At 38.4% G+C, this 17,500-nt stretch overlaps 1 protein-coding gene across 4 annotated transcripts in view; it reads left to right on the top strand.

Moving 5' to 3' along the window:
* LOC138003478 (uncharacterized) overlaps positions 1-17,500 on the top strand; it is a 68,483-nt gene that overhangs the window by 353 nt on the left and 50,630 nt on the right. The window contains exons 1-6 of one of the 4 annotated variants that reach the window (XM_068849594.1): positions 140-318; positions 6,221-6,323; positions 8,078-8,180; positions 8,748-9,982; positions 10,186-10,650; positions 13,826-13,993. In XM_068849594.1, the coding sequence (XP_068705695.1) occupies positions 8,782-9,982; positions 10,186-10,650; positions 13,826-13,993 (1,834 nt within the window). In that variant the 5' untranslated portion in view covers positions 140-318; positions 6,221-6,323; positions 8,078-8,180; positions 8,748-8,781. Of the gene's footprint in view, positions 1-139; positions 319-4,937; positions 4,978-6,220; positions 6,324-8,077; positions 8,181-8,747; positions 9,983-10,185; positions 10,651-13,825; positions 13,994-17,500 lie in introns of those variants that run through there. The other 3 variants (XM_068849577.1, XM_068849567.1, XM_068849586.1) reach the window with 3 other exon arrangements.

Raw genomic sequence — 17,500 nt, 5'->3', positions numbered from 1 at the left:
CGCCCCATTTTTCGTGCAGCCAGAGCAACAGACTTTCCTTGTTCGACTTGCTTGCTTGCCAACCTCGTTCCCAGGGTCTCTCTTCTCTGCCTCCATTGTCGTTGAGAGAAGAGAGACCCTGGGAACGAGGTTGCTTGCTTGCTTGCATGGAAACGCTTGCTACGCTACTATACGTCAGTGTCCATTTAGTTTCGCGTTTACACTTCTCCTGTGCCCCACGAGCGTCCCATGCGGGACTCTGAGGATGGTCTATTGCTTGATGTGAAGTTCATACAACGATTTATTTTATTGATGGTACTTTCCATTGGTGACCTCGGGGTAAGTCAAATAAAACAAAATGGCGCACAAATGCGATACGGAATGTTAATTTGTAATGGTAATACTAATAGGAGTGAGTGGAGTCCAATTCGACCTGTAGTCATACCAGTCATACGAGTTAAAGTCCGATTTGCTTGGCATGGACTTGGATTTGCTTATTATCCGATTTGTTTATCATGGACGACGCGAAGCCCCCTTTCCAATTAATCATAAAAATTTCAATTTCCGAGAAAAGAAGAAGAGCCAAGTTATCAATGAAAGGGAAATTTGGGGAGAGTAGAAAACACTTTTTCAACAGTTACGTTATGACCTCAGTCTGCATTTTACCCCTGGTCTGCAGTCTGCAGTCTGCAGTCTGCGTTTTACACTGACCGTTTCAGGAAAGATCCTTGTAGATCGTACTAGGATCTTTGAAGGATCCTCATAGGATCTTTCAAAGATCCTAATAAAGTTCCTTTTAAGATCACTACAAGGATCCTTTTAAGATCCTTGAAGGATCCTCTTAGGATCTTTAAGGATCTTCAACGACCTTTGCCAAGAACCTTTGAGGATCCTCAAAGATCTTGTCCAAGATCCTTAAGGATCTTAAAAGAACCTAGCCAAGATCCCTGGGGATGTTTCAAACATCCTTACAAAGATCTTAGCCAATAATCTTGAAAGATCTTTGTTGCAGAATCTTGAAAGGTTGTATTAAAGAGAGTCCTACAAAGATCTCTGTTCCTTAAAGATTGTATGAAGCTCTCCCATTATCAAAACAATAATTTTAGTCGTGAGACTGCCTTGAAAACCCTAAAACCCCAGTCTCTGTACATTTATGTCACACTAGTGTTTCGTGATAAATGGAAATCAGTATTAATTTTGTTCACCTACATTGTACATGTACATGTATGATCAATATGTTGAAATGACAAACTAATTTATAAAAAGGCCAGGTCCTTGCTGGGTTTAATGGCAAAGCAAACTGTATTGACCAAAACTGATTTAACGAAAGGAAAATTCAATTAAAGAATGTTCCGCATACAATCTTGTCATGTGATGGTGTTTCAGAGTGGATGGTACATTTCCTAAGAATGGTACAACACTTTCATATTGTGTGAAAACTATTTACAGTGTTACAAAGTATGATTAAAGTAAAATTCACACACTGATGAATCAAAGGAAATCAGCGTCTGACATGTAACTTTTGGTGTAATACATTTGTCATCTGGTTCAGCAGCATATATTTAGCATGACTTAAATACATGTACACTTTATTCTTAAAATGGTGGTCATTTTAGTATAATTTTTCTTTTGTTTGATTGTAAATTCGCTCTCTTGGCAGGGCTGTCAATAAGGGCCGGTCACGGGCCAAAACCACCGGCTAGTCCGTAAGCCATCTTCAGCCAGCTACTTTTGTCTTTTACCACCAGACACGTTGAAAAATCTCACACTTGTTTAATTATCATCAAAGAAAGTTTTAAAACATTGTTCTCGCCAATTTGAGTGAAATTGACGGCACGTTTTACGAGGATTAAGCAAGAGAAATCACCACGAAACTACTCGCGCTCGATCATTCACGCAAATGGTGTGGAACACATGGAACTTTCAATGGAATAGTTCCCAGTCTTGCGCTTAATCTGATGAAACAACATGGTGTCTGCGCAGGAAGAGGCACATTAAGCCAGAATAAGAGTATTTTTTTTCCGTCCTCAGTCAAGTGAGCCAAGCTCACTTTCGTGGCCGCCTACTTTTAATTGGAAGCTTGCCTGTTACTTTCAAATTTATTGACAGCCTTGCTTTTTGCCTCATTCAAGGTTAATAATTATTCTTTTGAATTGCACATTTGAAAGCGAGGCCAAAAGGGCCAATTTGCAAGGAAACAAAAGAATACTAAAATGGTGTCCATTTTGGAATAAAAAGGTGTATATGAGGTGTGCCACCCAGTTTAGATGGAAAATCCTACAATGTACATTATTAGTGCACTATAACAAATTAACCCTTTCACTGCCAAAAATGCAAATTGACACTTATAGATTTTACTCTGTCTAACGCCAGATGATTTTACTCGTCAGTGGGGAAACCCTCAGCAGTGAAAGGGTTAACAACATTGAGATTCGCTCAAAAACTATGTCCCCAGTTAACCCTTTGACCGCCAAAAATGCAAATTGACACTTATAGATTTTACTCTGTCTAACGTGCCAGACAATTTTACTTGTCAATGGGGAAGCCCTCGGCAGTGAAAGGGTTAACTGCATGGTTAGCCCTACTTTTCAGGTTACTCTACACGTACATGCAACTGTAAAATAACTGTGAGAATTTCTAGGAATTGATAGGAATAGAAGGTGTAAATAGGCCATTTCCGAGTTCACGCATGTCTCCTCTTCAAAGCGAGTCTAAGTGCGAAGTTTTTGTGATGGTAATTAGTTCTACTTTAAATATGAATGAAAACTAATTTTCAATATAACAAAAACTTTGCACTTAGATTCGCTTTGAAGAGGAGGCAGACATGAATTCGGAAATGGCCTATTAGTCCTGTTTCTGTAAAACAACATTCTAGACCAAATCAGAAATGTGCTGGACACCGTACATACATGTACAAAATAGTTCTGGCAGTCTCAAGCTAACAGTTATTGTAATATGTCACAGACAAAAACTACAAATTAATACACATTTCAAAGCAATTAAATATTTTACTCGATCCATGTACAGTACCTAATTACATATTTAACAGAGGTTATCTTTGGATTGGGTTTTTGTCTTTCATTTATAATAAATAAAAAAAAAATAAAAAAATAATACTGCATTTTCAGATAAAATGAAGGACTTTAAGAGAGAAATCCCAACAAAGATCAAATTGTAAAGGGATGGAGGTAGACTTAGCTGCTGAGCATTTTTCTGTGCTATAAATTAAATAATGGATCTTTTCCTGATGTCCTATCAAAGAATCAGTGAAGACTTTCTTCTGGTGTCTCTTACTCTTTCAAAACAACTTAAATAAAGAATATTTGATATATTTTATGATGCAAGCCATGATCCCTCTAAATCAGATCATTTCTATTACAATTACAAAGTGCAAAAAGCAGATTCCTAAAAAGTTGGCTTTAGTTGAAAAGATCAATTTAATCATTTTCTCAGGCATTATCATTAAAGTGAAAGTGATACATGTACAGCTATAGCATTTAGAGAGATTTGAAGGAATCCTTTGCCAATCATACAATGTATAATTTGCAACACGCACTCTTTCGATCTACACCTTACGTAATCTTTTTAAAGATTTACCTATTTTTAACAGGGCTATAGCAAGTAAAACAAATTATTGTTCTTGCCTGTCAAATTTGGGACTTAAAGAGTGAAACGTTCAAATTCTCAATTTTTCATTTCTGAGGACATAAGGCATCAACTATAATATTATCTGCTTATAATCAGTGCCTACCTTTGCACTTGGATTTTTGTTAGCATTTCCTTGTTTTGAATCAGTATAATTTAAAGGTTAAAACAACCATAAATTATAAGATCTACATGTAGACACAGTCACTATACTTCACATGAAACCATGATGTCTCGCAGTGATGAGCGCAAATTTCTATTGCGTCGAGAAGCCTGAAAAATTTTTCAGGACTTCAACGGGATTTGAACCCGAGACCTCGCGATACCGGTGCAATGCTCTAACCAACTGAGCTATGAAGCCACTGACGTTGGGAGCTGGTCACTTCTGAGTTCACAACTTCCCGTGATAAGTAATTATGAGTGAAAGATATATATGAAATACATCATATATTGCACTGAGGGTATGGATTGAAATCAAATGAAACCATGTTGTCTCGCAGTGATGAGTGCAAATTTCTATTGCGTCGAGAAGCCTGAAAAATTGTTTGCGCTCATCACTGCGAGACAACATGGTTTCATTTGATTTCATACCCGCAGTGCAATATATGATGTATTTCATATATATCTTTCACTCATAATTACTTATCACGGGAAGTTGTGAACTCAGAAGTGACCAGCTCCCAACGTCAATGGCTTCATAGCTCAGTTGGTTAGAGCATCGCACCGGTATCGCGAGGTCGCAGGTTCAAATCCCATTGAAGTCCTGAAAAATTTTTCAGGCTTCTTGACGCAATAGAAATTTGCGCTCATCACTGCGAGACAGCATGGTTTCATTTGATTTCATACCCGCAGTGCAATGTATGATGTATTTCATATATATCTTTCAGTCATTATACTTGTTGATACAAACTTAAATAAACTGCCAAACTGTAAGAGGAGCCATCGCTGGTGACTGCTAACCAAAAGCGAAACAGCTCACTAGTTTCCAGTCTTATCTCTCATGTGATATTCAAGATGGCGGATGATTACAATTGTTCAATTCATCTAAATATTGAAGAAAAAGTGAGCAAGATTCATGGCAGACTCATCAAATTAACCCTTAGTGGAATGTGCAAAGATACTGGTCTTTATTTAAAGGATTAAGTGCTGATGCGAATTCTTTGATATTTCAAGAGTAAACTGTTTCATATTGCTTTTGGCCCAGCCTGCAGCTACATGTATTTATGTGTAGTCCGCTACTGATATTTCCCACAATCTATGGATTACATTGTACATCAGAATTAAAGTTTTCTTTTTAATTGATCTGTGTACAGCGTGATTTTACAGCGTTTGGAGCCTTAAGGATACTTGAGGGTACGTAATACAGTAACTAATACAGCTGTAGGATCTTTAAAGATTTTATACACTTCACATACAGTACTCTTATAAAGGTCCTCGAAAAGATTTTTATCAGGATCCTCTAAGGTTCTTGGAAAAGATCTTTGAAGATCCTCAGGGATCTTTGCAAGGATCTTTCAGGATCTTGGCAAGAAAGTTGAAGATCCTCTTGAGGATCTTGGCAAGGATTTTCAAGGATCGTTTAAGATCTTGGCAAGATTTTCAAGAATCCTCTTGAAGATCTTTATCAGGATCTTCAAAGATCTTCATGACGATCCTTAATATATTTTCACCTGACTGAGGGCCTAGTCCATGGACTACCCTGACGGGCTACCAAAAGAGAATACCCCCAAAATACTATTTCAAGTGAGTACTATTGGTGGTAAGCAGCATCACAATTAGTGCTAAGCCAAAACGGCCATTTTAACCCTTTGGAACCTTAAGCGGCCTAAACTGGTCATGCTTAGTATTTAACTCTAATGCCAGAGTATTTTACTCTGTCTAACACCAGACAATTTTACTCGTCAATGGGGAACCCCCAGGAGTCAATGGGTTAAACAGCTTTGGTCAACAGTATTTGAGTCTAAGCACCCATTTTTAGAAGGTGAAACCGGTGCAACAATAATTTTTAAAAGCTAACCTTTTTACAATGGGTGCTCAGACTTATTTACTGTCGACCAACGCTGTTTAAAATGGATGTTTAGGCTCAGCACTAATATTGTGACCCCGCTTACGAGCGATAGTACTCACTTGAAATGGTATTTTTAGGGTAGTCCATCGGGGTAGTCCATGGACTAGGGGTCAGTGTTTTCTAAGCTCCCGGAAATTTGCATGGAAAGACTGGCAAGCAGACAAAAAATGTTAATTAGTGGAAAAATAAGCGAATAATAATAGCGAATAAAAATAATAGCAAATTAGTGGAAAATAAGTGGAAAATAGGAGTTTTTTAAACCAATCACAATCAAGGAAATTGTAATTTTCATGATTAACAATTGAATTACAAAAGTCAGTTTGAACTTGTTGATTTAACTTGTTTTACGGAGAGCTATGTGCTTGTTTTTATTGCTGCCCAACACCATTTACAACACCCGGTCTGCTACCACACAGTTTTGGGCAGTGACTCACCAATAATAATTTGTTATTATCATGAATGTTAATAGCGATATTTCTTGTTTACAAACATTGACATCACATTTCTTTTTTTATTCAAATTTGCCAGCCACGGAAAACAAGAGAAGTCCCGTTTCAGCAGTCAATTACAACTGGTTCTGGTTGAAATACATTGTATTAATAACAATGGGTGACGTCACGCGAAAGTAAAGGTAAAGTTACTGCTTACGAGCCAGAAGGCCCACCAGGCTGGCGCTTATCTCCGGTTTCCCTAGCATGAAGTGACTAGGAGTATTTATACTTCCCCCTGGATGAGATGCTAGTCCATCGAAGGGTTACCCTCAGCATTTCGCCGGTACCCATTTATACACCTGGGTGGAGAGAGGCACCATGAGAGTACCCCTAATTTAAAGTGTCTTGCTCAAGAACACAACACTATGTCCCCTGCCAGGACCCGAACCAGGACCACTTGATCTGGAGTCGAGTGCACTAACCATGAGGCCACTGGGAGGTCATGAGAAATATCACTATAATTATATTAGAATACCAGAAGAATACAACCTGCATCAAGGCAAGGGTAGTAATAGAACAAAGCTTCGAAAAGTTGATGGGATCATTTCTCTTTTATTTTTTAAATAAAATGGTGCTCAAGAACGTTTGTTCAATGTGCAGTGTGGTACAACATCTCATTTCTGTGAAATGAGCACATCCTTGATAGGTGTTGTGGTGCATTGGGCATTAATCATGGCTATTTCTTTGAGGGGTCACCAGTTTTTACAGTTTGGTTGAATGGCAAGCATTTCTTATTGGTTGAATTATTAGTATTGGTGTTTGCTTCATTCCAGACCAAGAATCTACATGTCTCTTGCTTTCAGAGCATTGGTTCACAAATTCATGTCACCATATTTCCACCAATGGCAAAGCTCCTCCACACCCTCATAAAAACCAACAACACCCACAATTCCTCTGTTTGCTCTGACAAAGGGCTAACGCTTGAAACGTCAGCTTTTCAAATCTTTCACAGTGGTAATTTGACCTTTATCAACTCGTTTGATAACATTAAATTTTCATGTTTCGTTCAAATGATCCTTTTTTTTGGTAGTGCACTGCACTACACACTACACTATGTCAGTGGGTTGTAAGAGTGTAAGAGCGTAAGAGTGTCCGTGGTACCAATAGGCCTGCAGCGCGTGCATAAATCACTAAAATAAACAGGTCTGTTGGAAGCGTGCTTGAGTTTCAACAAAATGAGTGGCAAAATCAGCAAGAATTTGTGACTCTGATGAATAACAATGCAGCTGCTATTTCCAAAACGATGGAATGGAATTACCTGGTGATAAATAACCTCGTCTAGGAGAGTAAATTTTTGACTTTGCAGAAACAATGGTCAACCTCAAAGAGTTGGGCGATTGTGATCCTTGCATTTAATTCGCACATTTCTTGTCAAACTTTATAACACTTGAAAGGCAAAAAAACCCAACTAATGAAAACAAAAACCCGATGTCTTGCTATCATTTTGACACAGATGTATCCTTTGTTTCGCGAGTAAACTCACAAAGTAACTTGGTCACAGCGCCCGCTGAATTCGACGACACTTTAATTTTGCGATTTACTTGTGGACCCAAAAGTACAGCAGAAAAATTAAACGTAGCAAAAATCCCCAAAACTGTTTTACGCTGATGGTAATTTTTTACATTCGTGGTTCAAAATTTATGTTGTTTTCATGTCGCAAAGGTTGTTGCTGATGGCAAACTATTTCATTCTCGATCGACACCTCCTGAAAATTTCCTTCTGCTCTTCCTAAAAACTGTATATATATATTTATTTACTTTTTCATCACTATTTGTTGTGTATAAAGCAGGCTAACAAAATCTGTACCGTGCTTAATTTGCATTTTTCAATGTTAAAATAGAATTTTCGGTCCTTTACTCCTATGTTTCTGACACAGCAAGTCGTGTATTTTTAGGTCTCTCATCCAGATACACTAACCCCGTCGGACAGCGCTTAACTTCAGTGAACTCTTGTCTTGGAAAGCTGTCAGAAGCTTAGAGCACACGCTTAAACTTGTGGCGGGTTTTAAGTTAGTATTTTACTAGTAACCACATGTCTTCCCAGGGCTAGGCTATTTACTTAAGACATCTACCATGGCACTACAATGATATATAATCGTGTGCTATTAGAGCTACATACAGTACTACGCAAAGACAACTTGATTCTCCTGGAAAACAAAGCGCAGCTCAGTTGACCAATATTGAATAAAGCGCCGTGTTCCTGCACTACCACATGTACGCAATGGGTGCCTATTTTTGATTTGTGATAGTTTTCGAAAAAGACTATAGATCTCTCTCATAATGTTGGCCAAAGTATTCTTCTGTTTTAATGCTAAGAGGCCTTTCTAGCGTGGCTATGACAAGCAAATTTCAAAAGGATTTTTGTTTTAAAATGAGGGCAGTAGGTCTAATTACTGCGATTTTCATAATTCTGCAGAATCTTACCTTCAAGCGTTAAGCGCAGAATTATGAAGAAGTCAGTAACATAAATACAAAAGAATGTAAAGGTGGTTGCCATTTATGAAAGTGGCCTGTTTTTTTACAAAATGTTATTGTAAACACAGTATATATGTTGTTCATTCATAGGCATCACTTTTTCACTGTGGATTGAGGTCTTGTTATGGCATCTGCTTTTCAAGAGTCTCACGGAAAAGATGCTGTGGGTAAATCTGGCAGAGTTAAAGTCACTATTTTGGCTTCTGAATGGGGATCAAGCAATGGTGGTCTTTCCACCCTAAACAGAGAGTTAGCCATCTGGTTGGCCAAATCCTCAGATGTAGAAATCTCATTTTTTGTGCCACAATGCAGTGAAAAGGACAAGACAGAAGCCCTTAGGCACAACATTAGCATTGTTGAAGCATCACCGCTGGTTAGTTTTGGGGAGGTGGAATTGCTTAGCTTTCCACCAGATGATCTACAGATCGAGGTGGTTGTTGGTCATGGAGGAATACTAGGTCGTCACGCACAAGTCATAAGAAGAAATCATAAGTGTAAATGGGTGCAAGTGATGCATACGGACTCAGAGGAGATGGGAATGTTTAAAAGTTACCCAGATGCGATTTCCAGGAACGAAAAAAAGCATAATGATGAAGTGGGACTTTGTGAAAAGGCTGACTTTGTTGTTGGAATAGGACCTAAATTGGCAGAGGCCTTCCATTCATACCTCCGATTTTGCAAAAATGAGCGGACCATTTTTGACTTTACTCCAGGTATTTTTGAAGAATTTTTTAGTGTTCAGCAAGTTTCTAAAGAAGTGAATCATCGCAGTGTTTTGGTGTTTGGCCATGGTGATGTTGAAGATTTCAAATTAAAGGGATTTGACATTGCGGGAAAGGCTATTTCTTCACTTGTTGACACTATTCTTGTCTTTGTTGGAGCACCCGATGGAAAACATGAGGAGGTAAAAGAGTTTTTCAGGCTGAATGGTCTACCATATCGTAGCTTGAGAGTTAGAAGGTATACGGAAAGTCGAAAAGAATTAAAAGAGTTATTTTGTGAAGTAGATCTTGTGCTCATGCCTTCTAGAACAGATGGTTTTGGATTGACTGGTCTTGAGGCCTTGTCAGCTGGTCTTCCAGTTCTTGTCAGCAAGAATTCTGGGTTTGGGGAAGCCCTATGCAATGTTCCACTCGGCTCACATTTTGTGATTGACTCAGATAATCCTGATGTATGGGCTGCAGCCATCAAGAAGATCATATGGGACAAAGACAGGCAATGCCGTCTTGAGGAAGCTAAAATTGTGCGCAAATCATATGACGAGAAATACAACTGGACCAAACAGAGTGATGCCCTTCGAAGCAAGATTATCAAACTTGCTCGTGGTAAGAGGCCAGAACAATAAAGTTAATATTTTGCATGCAGCTTCAATTCTCTTTTACTTTCTTTCATGCCCCTATCCCCACCCGTAAAAATTATGAACCCAGCCAATACTGTGAAGTAAAGAGCTCAGCATCCCTTTTCTTAGGGGTGAAAAGGATATTGTGGTTTGGTGCGCAATGCCTAATTATGAATTTGATTTTTGAAGCTTGTCTCCAACTTCAAATTGATGGTGTTCCTATCCCTAAAGCTAGTGCACAGAAAGGCACAGAGACAGAAGTACATTCGTCGGATCGTCAAGTTATCCAGGAAGTCAGGGTACCAAGCACTACAAAGAAACAAGAAGTTTTGAATAAAATTATGGAAATGTACCTTCGAAATATTGATCCCTTGAATTCGGAGCAGTGGAATGGTTTTGTATGCTTTCTTCAAGAGGTGCATCAACTAATGATTCTTTGTGCTGACTCAGGAAGTTTAAGAATCACTGTTGAGGTTGGTTCTAAGGCGACCCTTGAGGAGCTGTGGAAAGATTATCGAAGTGGCCATTTGAATCAAGTGGCTCAGAAATTTCTAGTAACAGAGGAGCTTCTGGAGGAGTTTGGGCTGATTTATTTTGAACTGACAACATTTATTGCTGAAGGGGAGTACAAGACCTGCCAACATTATTTTTCTGGTAAGTGGAATAAGCAATAACAGGTTTGGTCTTATTCTTGTGTAGGCCCATTTCCATCAGTAGGGCTAACGCTCACATGGTTCATATCGGATAGAAATCTAGCACTTCACATTGCACTCTATTCAGTTAACTTGGTCTTATTCAGCTTTAGTTTGATGTGAAATACCAATGCGCCGAGCAAAATGAAAAAGTCATCAATATTTTTTATGAAAACTCCCAATCAGCATGATAGTGTTTGCTAGTACGCGTTGTACACTCGTACAAATTTCCCGCTTGCAAGGTCGGTTACAAATATCAGATAACTACTTCGAAAAAGACAACACCAATGTAATGGAACAAAGTTTAAAAAAAAAAAAAAAGATCCCCAGAGTGTGTGGTGGTTACTTTTCTTTTTTCTTTTGTTTTTGTTTTTGATGAGATGATTATCAAAGAGATCCAGTATTCCACTGCCAGTATAGTGCTCAGTCCTAGAAAATACGAGAGAGAAGGGTCATCCTAGATTGAGAGTGTCGAAGTTATCCCGTACAAACCCACAAAACAAACAACATGCTGTACATATTTAGCCCGTTTGTTTTGGTAGTCCCGACTTTCGCATAACTTTCTACATGAGAAAGTACTTTGCTATACGTCAGTTGTAATAAATCATTAAAAGGACATTACTTAGTGGAAGGTGTGTTAATTTTTAGAAGGGGAAGACTCGCCTTGAGTATGCATGTGCTCCATTGGTTTATAGTTTTCATAATCCCACCCTAATGTGATATTTTCCGAGGCGCAATTTTTGTTTCCATCGATCAGTTGGGGCGTTTCCCGCTTTCAAGCCTTTTCGAAACCCCGCACTATAAAAGCTTCGTTCTCTCTTAGTGATTCCAACATTCCTACGCTCTTCAGCGATTTTAGAGACAAATCTGCTCAAGTAACCATAATAGCTTACCGTAAGTTGATTTTGGATGGTGTTAAATCACGTTTGCTTCCCACTATTAAATGGTTTGTAACTTTATTATTTTTTACATGCGCGATCTGCCCACCGCACGCACTTCACGTGGCACAACCTCGAAATGAGTGTTGGATATTTTTTCGATAGACACCATGCCGCACTATTGCTGTGCCGGTGAGTGCTATAATAGCTGTGACTAGAGTCACCAAAGCAATATCGACTCCATCACTGGTGGCGATTTGGTAGTGGCGAGTTTACTGGTGTGAGTCTTCATGTTGGTGAGGTGACCGTAAACTCCTACAATGAGCGACTTCTTTGCAAACACTTTAAGAGCAAGTCCGATCATACATACATACTTATGCTTAGGTCGAATTGACATACCGAGTTATCCTTTTACGGTGTGTACAGTTTGTAGGGATCAACAAACTCTCATGGACCCCGTCAAACATATGCATGTAATAATTAACAGAACGTATACGGACTGATTTAACCTTCGACAGTGTGTACAGTCCCTAGGGATCGTGAAACTCTCACATGTCCCCTTCAACAGAATTAATTATATATTACATATAACTAGCAGACCGTATACTGACCACTGTATCCTTTGACGAGCTGTGCAGTACGTACTGGTCGTCTTACGGAATGTATCACAGGGGAGGATCCAGGATTTTTCTTAGAAGGGGGTGTGTCATGCAGGAATGGCGTAGCTGACTGGTCACATGTTTTTTTTGCAGACTACCAGTTATATTAAAAAGCTGCAGGTCATCTCAGGAAGGGGAGAGGGGAGGAGGGTGTGCACCCCCTGCACCCTCCCTCTAGATCGACCTTTGTATCAATTTGTGTACATATTGGACATAAGTGGTTTAAAAGCGTGCAAAACAGTACAGTTTCTAACTTTTATATGAAGCAAGTTGCATATTCGCCATATTAGTGGCATTTCGCCATTGACCTTGCCACCCTCAAATTCGTGGCTCTTATTTTAGGGTTAAAAGGCTAAACAAAAGCTCTGGTCGACTAGACGTGAAAATCTTTGTGTATGCTGTATTTGCGTGAATTTAATAGTTGCAGTTTTAAGTCAACTTTCTCTTTTTTGCACTTCCTGTTTGAGTTGCAAGAATACACTTAGGGCTTCCCCGTAGTCAAGCATTTCTAGCAAGGAATTTCCTATCGGCAGGTTATCTTCTATTTTCTCGGACGATAGGGAAATTTTATTTAAAAAAAGCTTATTAGTTTTTCAGGTGAAGTTGGTAAGGAGAAGTATTAGTTGCTTGTTTTACAGTATTAATTGATTACAGTTTTTATCTTGTCCCTTTTCCGTCTTTACCAACGCGTAAATATTCTTGTATGCTCTAGTGACTACAAACAATTTACAACAACTACAGTGTACATGTACTCCAGCCACAAGGAACGTCTGTTACGGAGCAGTTATGGAAAGCCCACGATTCCAGCCGATGAATTAAGATTGTTCAGAGCTTTTAACTACCCCTGACTTTCAACGAAGTCACTTTAACCTGTCGACGTAAACATCGATCTCTCGATGCAATCGATAGTTTAAAGCTCTAAAATCAGCACCAAGAGTTGAAGCTCGTACATGTAATTCTAAATAAGGGTAATCGACGAGAGCTAGAACTTTACCACGGCCATGTGAGTGAGCCATTTAAAATGAATTTGAATAACTAAATGTTGGCATATTGTTGCCAAAAAGTGGCTTTTTATTACGTTTTTTTGGTTTCTTCCTTCCGGCTTTCTTCCAGTTAACACACTAAACTGTAACTTAAACTGAAGGGGTAGTTTCTAACTGTGGTGCTGCGTCGGTGGGGAAGTAGTATACAAAAATTTGGTTTTATCAACGGAGTTGATAATGTAAATTGGCCACCGTACAGAGATTCTAAAAGCTGACGTTTCGAGCGTCAGCCCTTCGTCAGAGCGAAACGCTCTATTCGCTCTGACGAAGGGCTAACGCTCGAAACGTCAGCTTTTAGAATCTCTGTACGGTGGCCAATTTACATTATCAACTCCGTTGATAAAACCAAATTTTTGTAACTTAAACTGTCAGCCAAGAATAACGGAAAACAAAAAAGGTCATGCAAATTGAAATATTGCTGTTTCACTGAAAACGACCATGTAGCCGGATTGTCCGATTTAATCACATTTTGACTTTTCCTTGCCTCATGAATGAATATATTTTCAAGAGAATCAGTCTTTAAAGTGCTGACCGCGTGATTTTTGTTACATTACTAGGAAATATCGCCTCCAGAAGAATTACTGCCGACGACATAGCGATTCCTCTCTGCCTTCCCAACAACTGCCGTTGGAATGCAGCTACTGGTTATTACGACAAAACAGGGGAACAACGACGTTCACTTTACGTCGTTGAGCCAGCTCTCCGAAAACTCAGGACTGTGAAAGGTAAGTTAAGCCTGATAAGATATAATTTATTATATGCTGCATAAAATTAAAAAAATCCATTTAATGTGGACAGAAAATTAACTTAAAGTAAGGAGTACGATAGCTGATTTCCTTCAGAGGCAAGTAGTTCATTGACTCGTAATTAAAAAGAAGACGCTTCAGCTTTCTACTTGTGTATGTCAGTTTGAGCCGATCATGATACATGCAGATGCGGTAATGATCGTAACCCTAGATTGATAGGCCGTAAGTTAGATAACTCATTGGGTTAATTATGTTACCTTCGTGAAATAAAGAATGTTGTATTGTATAGCGTTTTTTTAAGTTTCAACATTCCATGTGCCCCTAAAAGAGTCACCTTTACCACACGGTCCCGTTAAAACCAAAAATGAAAACTATATTGATAATCAGAATAAAGAAGCTGCAAGTTGGAGCATTTTCTAGTGAGGAAATGGCAATGATGATAATGTTGACGATGACAATCATATCTGTTGAGGAGACTTTTGTAACAAAAGACATCCATTTAGAATCACTGGTGATCCTTGCATTCTGATTTGCTCTCAGCAGTGTGATTTATTCCCAAATTGCACTATTTTTTGCTCTAAATCGCCCCATTTCCTTAGCCAATGAGAATGGAGAACTAAAACAAAACAACCAATCAGATTTCAAGGCTTGTTTAAGGTAACCAATCAAATTGCAAGAAAATGTAAGACAAAGGAAACCATTGTGTTGCAACTTTTAGTCCCAACTGGATCAATAAAATATTGGTACTGACTAAAATCCTGTATTTTAGCGATTATATAATTGTTGTGTGATTTCTAAATGGATGTAATGAAGAGGTAATTAAACTTCGAGTCATGCAATTTTGGTCTGAAATCATACTTGTGATTTAAAATCGAACTCGCGCTGCGCGCTTGTTTGATTTTGAAATCACATGTATGTTTTCAGACCAAATTGCACTCCACTCAGTTCAATTACCATTATTTATCAAACATGACGGATCAATACAACAAAAACAATGGCATGCGTGTGCATGTGATATATAACAGAAAACCACTGAAAAAAACTATGCGACATACAGATGATGATGATGTCCACTATTTTCATTATGATGATGATGATGATGATGATGATGATAACTTCTAAACAGTGGCCCTCTCTTTGTAATGACCGTTCTTGGAGAAAAACCTCTCTGAGAAGAGAAGAAAACCAACAAACTCAAACGACTAGAGATGGCCATTCGTGGCATTCCCAATTGCATTTACCACCAGTTGTACTTGTGCCAGTGGAGTCAGAAATACGATGTAGTAGCGGTAGTTTACTTCAGCATAATGCACAGAATGAGCGTAAGCTTGTTTTAAGTGTACGTGCTAATTAAATTATTTCATACAAAGCTGTAACAACAACCCTATTATAATAAAGTTACAAAATGTCACAAGAGATTATCTACTCAACCTAAATTTAGCGAATAAGAATTCTTGCAGTCCTGAGTCCACTTGTTTATTCGATGACTCATAATATTATTTAGTCTCGTGATCAACTGTCAGTCGTAAATGTCATTTGAACTCTGTACAAACGAAACATAAACAAAATCCTATGTGGGCTAAAACGTTTCACGACACACTTCCCCGGTTTGGGTTACATTCGTAAAAGAACATACTAAAATTTGAATACAAATTTGTCTTAAGTACGAAATCTTCACATAATTATTATAAGTTCGCCCATCATCGCAGCATTGCGACCTGGTCTAGTATTCGCAGAGGTGTTCGGCGTATCACAAACCGGGGAAACGCTTGTCGGTTCGGCTTCGGAAAAGGTATTTGAACTTTGTAATCATTTGACCATTTTTTTTTTGAAATCTTTTCTTGGAGCTGCTCATCTTATCATCACTGTTATCTGACTTATCAGGAAGATCAAGATTCGTTGCAGTTGGATTATCAACTGAAATGGAAAGTTACGTAAAGTACCATAATAAGTCAAGGTCTTTTTATTCTTAATACTCTGTAGTGGTTCATAAAAATAGCACACAGAAATTGAAGGCGTTGAGTGTTCTCAATGTTTTCATTTACATGTCTACTGATGACGACATAGAGCGGTTTTCAATTGAGTGTCGAAAGTAATTAGCTAATTACTTTGGTTTTGCGCATGCATTACTTCATTCAGTGATTGGTTCAAAGTTGTGGCGCCACTTTTTCAACCATTCAGAAGTGAAACCAAAACTAATCGTGGCTCGCGCATGCACATTTTCCCGCGCTTTGTGTCGGCTATGTGTAATTATTTCGAGTTTCGATTGGTTTAATGGATTGTGTCTGTCCGTTTTGATTGGCCAAAGTAAGTACTTTGGTTTTGGTTTTACGACACTCATTTGAAAACCGTTCTATGCATAAGATTAACGATTTATTGTGACTTTCAGGTGTTTTTATAACCATCCGAATCACGAGTTTATAATTACATTCTAAAAACATACTTTTGCCATCTTCGATGAAATAGACTGTTTGGCACCAAATCAAAGAAGGAAAAAAAAAAGAGTGCTTTTGAGACTTTTGACATTCTACATGGGTCGAACTCGCCGGACGTCATTTTGGAACATTCTGGGAAACTGAAATGCCTGGGCTGAAATTACTGCAGAATTTCGGATGTTTGTCTCACAATGAAATAAGACTCAAACGTAGAGGAGAAAGGCAATCGAGACAGTCAATTCAATGGCTATAAAAGTTCAAAGTAAGTTTATAGAGCGGTCGAATCAGTGTTGTCGTCAGTGATGTTTTCGAGTACTTTATTTCAAAAAAATAGTACTTATCCTAGGGTCTGATTTTTTTATGCCCCATTTAACGCGGCATTTTTTCCAAATTACGGAAATCCCGCAAGGCCGCGCTCTAGAATAAACCCTGCATACATATATGGTCATTTTACTCCTATATAATTTTTTACATACTCATTTTTATAACATTGTTTTTAGAATTTTGTATTTTATATATTAATGTAAATGTGTTCCTGTCCATATTAATGTAGGAGAACATTTTTATATGGGAATTCAGTTTCCCCCTTCAGTTGTCCTCCCTCAGTTAGTGCATGCATTGTACGTTCATATTATTATTATTATTATTTTATTTATTTATGTTTTGGGAAAGTCAAATTAATAAATAAAATTAAATTATTCGATTCACTTGTTTTGGTAGCGTTTTCAATGCGGTTATTGCAAGTCGTGAAAAAATGACAGCTCCAAGCAATCCCAAAAGAGGGATAGTTTGCTTCTTGATAGGCGAGACTCTACTGTTGCTTGCGACTAATCTTGTCTCGATGCGACCATCACTGTATACCACTCGGATGTAAACGACAGCTGCGTAGGCTCTCTGTGATGCATCGCTAAACGTGTGGAGTTGTACATCAATCTTTGAAAACCATGGGTAAAGATAGCATCTCGGTATTCTCACATACCCCAGGGGTTTCAATTCTTGGAATATCGAGTTCCAAGTTTTGTTCATTTCTCCTTGAAGTGGCTGATCCCAC

The sequence above is a fragment of the Montipora foliosa genome, chromosome 1, assembly GCF_036669935.1.
Source record: "Montipora foliosa isolate CH-2021 chromosome 1, ASM3666993v2, whole genome shotgun sequence".
NCBI classification, from domain to species: domain Eukaryota; kingdom Metazoa; phylum Cnidaria; class Anthozoa; order Scleractinia; family Acroporidae; genus Montipora; species Montipora foliosa.
The sequence above is the reverse complement of the archived record's forward strand: the minus strand, read 5'-3'. Positions and strand labels throughout refer to the sequence as shown.